General features: G+C 50.4%; 1 protein-coding gene across 1 annotated transcript; it reads right to left on the reverse strand.

The window, feature by feature from the left end:
* Positions 1-977: 977 nt before the first annotated feature.
* On the reverse strand, positions 978-3,808 carry LOC122376785. Its single transcript, XM_043356731.1, has one exon. It carries the CDS (start codon positions 2,979-2,981, stop codon positions 1,722-1,724), a length of 1,260 nt encoding a protein of 419 aa, XP_043212666.1. The 5' UTR covers positions 2,982-3,808; the 3' UTR covers positions 978-1,721.
* Positions 3,809-4,522: the final 714 nt, after the last annotated feature.

Genomic DNA, 4,522 nt, shown 5'->3' on the forward strand with positions numbered 1-4,522 from the left:
ATATAAAACGTTATACATACCTATAAATACCACAAAAGTTAGAAACTACAAAGATGCTAAAGCAGGTGGGGTACAAAAGTGTAAAGAGATGAATATAAAAAACACTATCACACGATATAAATGTTTAACACACTATAAAACTACTGGCAAACACGACGAATTATTGGCAGCCAGCGGTCTTGCAGCAGCGCACCTGAGTTTCTGTTCACATTCGCATCATTAGGCGACACCAAGACGGCCTCCCGCCGTCCCACAGTCCGGATGTACGCCGACTCGAGCAGCAGTCGCATCTGGTAGTGGCTGGCTCGATTTAGTACCTTGACCTCATCGAAGGCAGGTGAACAATCCCTGTGAGCACTGAAGGCCGATGCGTTGGCTCTCGAGCGAACAGCTCCAGTCCAGCTCTCCCGGTGTTCTCTGACTCTGGTTCCCAGCTCACGGTCTGTCTCGCCGATGTAGACCACAGGATCACCGTCAACTTGGCAGGAGCACTCGATCTTGTAGACCACGTTGCTCTCCTGCAGCTTCGGCAAGTGGTGCTTGACTTTACTGCAGAGCAATGATCCGATGGTCAGCGACGGCTTGGAGACCAGCTGGATGCCGATCTTGCTGGCTTCCCGCTTGAGCTGGTAAAAACAGGAGCCAGCGAACGGGACTGACACTCTGACAGGCGCAGCTGGTGAGGTCGAGCTTGGTGGTGACGGTAGAGCCCTGGCCTTCAGTCTGAGATCCGCTTGCGCTTTCTGGATGGTGGACTCGATGAATGGGAGCGGGTAGCCATGCTGACGGAACTTGCGGCGTATAAAGTCGAGGCGTATAAAGTCGTAACGATTCTCTTGTGGAGTAAGTCCAATTTAATCCTATAATATCTATTTGCTCTCCACACTAACATGTCTCTAAGGACTGAGATTGATTACCCAAAACGTGGTCTTACGCTACCAAGACAAGGTGCGTTGCATACTGTCACCGTTAGCCGTTAAAAAATATGAAACTTAATGCCGCAAATGCACTTTCGAAATCAATGTTTATTTTGGTACAGGCTTGATCCACTTCGCTCCTTGATCGAAATGAAAAACACCGTTCCAAAAGTCGCACATTGCGGCTAACGAGAGAAAATAAACTAAGAAATAAGTTGAAACATAAAGATAAAGCTTTCTTGAATGTCACTTTGACACTTGTTAATCAGTGAATGCATCGTCCTTGGCTTTGCATATTTACTTTCACTGTTTCAGAATGAGCTATAATAATGACCCCGTTTCAATCAGTTTCTCATCCAAAAGCCCCCTTTTCCTTAATTTTCTAAGCACAAAAATATGACAACAATTTCGTTGCTAGGCAACAAACGCACAGTACCCCCCGGTCGCGACATCCTCCCCCACCAGTGTTCACAAGGGGGAACACGAAACATGTCACTCGCGATACAGGCCACACGTTCCTGACACCCCTCGGTGTCTTTCACTCTGCACTTAACGACCACACCGTGTCAGCTCTGAGCACTAACGGCCCATGCCGATTCTGTCACGGCTCGCGTTGACCTTACGCAGGTCACAAATGTGGGTGCTAGCCACGCGGATCATTATCAATGTCTTCGAACACAGAACGTACCCCCTCCATCAAGATCAACATTACTTTCACGGTTCGTCTCACATGAGCATCACATATTGGGCCAGTTGGCCGTGCACCCCGTCGCACGGATTCTCCGATGATTCCGATTTAGAGGCTTAGTTGAGACTCTCCAAGAGACACAACTTCGTTGTCGGGCGAACATACGTCCCACTCTTTGTCTTCACTTCCGCTGATCTGACTCCTCCGTCAGAGCCTGGGTAGACTCTTGTGATGCGTCCCAATTCCCAGTATCCTCTAGGACTCTGACTGTTGACGACCAAAACTACGTCGTCTATCTGCAGATTCTTCTTCTCTGTCTTCCATTTCTGTCTGTTTATCAGCGTAGGAAGGTACTCCTTGAGCCACCTTTTCCACAGATGTTCAGCGAGGATCTGTACTTGTTGCCATCTCCTCCGTCCAACAACATCAGCATCAGCATCATTGAATACCCCTGGCGGTAGTCCTTCTCTTCCATCAGATGAGCCCAACAAGAAGTGGTTGGGCGTAAGAGGTTCGGGGTCTTGAGGATCACTGCTAATGTAGGTCAGAGGACGGCCGTTGATCATGAATTCGACCTCCGCTAGGGTCGTCTGAAGAACGTCCTCCGAGACGCATTTGTTTCCTAGAACCACTTTGAGGGAGCGCTTCACCGAGGCGATCAGACGCTCCCATGCACCGCCCATATGCGGGGCGGCTGGCGGGATGAACACCCACTGGATGTTTCTCTGACTCAAAGCATCGGATATCTGTGCCTGATTCCAATGTTCGATGGCTTCTCGCAGTTCTCTTTCGCCTCCGACTAGATTAGTGCCATTGTCCGAGTAGATAGTTCGAGGTCTACCTCTTCGTGCGATAAAGCGGCGCAGTGCCATGATGAAGCTACTGGTGTCCATCAAAGCAGCTAGCTCCAAATGGATGGCCCGAGTGGCGAGACATGTGATCAGCAGCACATATCTCTTTTCTGTCTTTCGAAACTTCTTCACCGTCAGAGGTCCGAAAAAGTCGAGTCCGACTGTGCTGAACGGACGTCTCATGTCTAGACGGGCCTCTGGCAAGTCTGCCATCCTGGGTGGCTGAGGCGAGGCGCGGCGGTTACGGCAGAATGCACACTTCCACAGGTGCTTCTTCACAGCTGACCGCATCCGTTGCACCCAGTACTTCGATCTCAGCTCACAAAGTGTTCTTTCCAATCCCCAATGCATGACTCGCTGATGTGCATCGACAATGACCAGTCTGGTGATCTCACTCTTGGCGTCAAGAATGACGGGGTGTTTCGTGTACTCGTCTAACGAAGTCTTGCTCAGGCGCCCACCAACTCTCATGAGGCCGTGTTGATCTCGGAATGGAGACAGGTGGTCGAGACTAGCTTGTTTCATGCAGGTTTCTTGATCGTCCTTTATTATGCTGATTTCAGCCGCATCAATTTCTGCGCTGCGTAGTGGACCATCAATGACTTCTGTGCCAGCAACCTTGCTCTTCACGTTGCTGATGAATCGCCTTATCCATGCGACAATGCGTCTGTAACGAGTCCATGAAGAGAACCGCGCCGGGTCTATGAGCTGGGACAGTAGAGAAGTGATCTCTTCTTTTGGTGAACTAGCATGACTTGTCGCACAGATGGCTGCTGACCTCTTGACTTCTACACAGTCTGGACTGATGTCTCCTACGTCTTCTTGTGGTGGCCAGTGCTCTTCTTTGCTTTCTAGAAACGCTGGGCCTAGCCACCACTCTTGCTGGTTTTTCAACTCTGACCAGAGACTTTCCTCTTGAGCAGAGATCTGCCGGATTTTCTGAGCCTGGCACGAAGCGCCACTGATCTGGGCTTGTCGTGTCGTGAATCTCAGATACACGATTCGCCACAAATGTGTGGTATCGCCGACTTTCGTTCTTCAAAAACTGCAGCACCACTTGACTGTCTGTCCAGAAGACGATTCGCTTGAAGTTGTAGTTCATTTCCCTTTTGATAAGACTGGCTACTCTTGTTGACATGACGGCACCTTGCAGCTCAAGTCGGACTATCGACAGCTGTCGCAGAGGTGCGAGCCTAGTGCGAGCCATCACAAAGCGACTGTGATAGTAGCCGCTGGACAATACTCTGATGTATGCTACGGTACCGAACGCTAATTCGGAGGCGTCGCTGAACATGTGCAGCTCGTACTGAGCGTCAACTTCTTGTTCCGGCGCGCCATACCACCGTGGAACACATGCGTCCTCAACCTGCTGAAGCTCTTCTTGCCAGCGTCTCCAGATATGTAGGGTTTCTCCTGTGATTCCTTCATCCCAGCCTAGCTTTCTTTCCCAGAGACTCTTGATCAGTTTCTTCGCCACTAGTGTGTAGGGCGCCACGATCCCTAAAGGATCAAACATAGACGCGACTTGCTTCAGGATTCCTCTCTTCGTCGGCGGCACCGCGACTACGCTACACTTGACGGCCAGGTAGTCGTCCTGCGGGGTCCATTTGCATCCTAAAACGCTGCAGTACGACTTGCCCGACGAGTCTATCTTCAAGACAGCTCTTTCATCAACCGGGACTTCAGCCAGCACCCTCTCCTCATTGCTCATCCACTTCGTGAGGCAAAACCCTCCTTTGGCGAGGATGCTGGAGACTTCTCTTTTCATATTGAGTGCAGCTTCACTGGAACATTCTGACTTGACGAAGTCATCCATGTAAAAGCTGGTCTGAACCGCTTTCTTGGCTGCTGTGGACTCTTCTGTGCCAGTGCAGCCGTCTTCTGCCGCTCTCTGTAGTACAAAATTTGCGATCGCTGGGCTGCACTTCGCGCCAAATATTGCTACTTGCATTTGGTACATATCAGGCTGTCGTGTGGTGTCAAGGTTTCGCCACCAGAAACTTAATGCTGGCTGGTCTTCCTGGCGAATCCTGATCTGGTGGAACATCTTCTTGATGTCTGCTACC

Source organism: Amphibalanus amphitrite, unplaced genomic scaffold (genome assembly GCF_019059575.1).
Source record: "Amphibalanus amphitrite isolate SeventyFive unplaced genomic scaffold, NRLGWU_Aamphi_draft 002308F_arrow, whole genome shotgun sequence".
Taxonomy (NCBI): Eukaryota; Metazoa; Arthropoda; class Thecostraca; order Balanomorpha; family Balanidae; genus Amphibalanus; species Amphibalanus amphitrite.

What these genes read in the sequence shown, in the direction of transcription:
- LOC122376785 (XM_043356731.1), bottom strand. Translation starts at nt 2,981, where the DNA reads ATGAAACAAGCTAGTCTCGACCACCTGTCTCCATTCCGAGATCAACAC.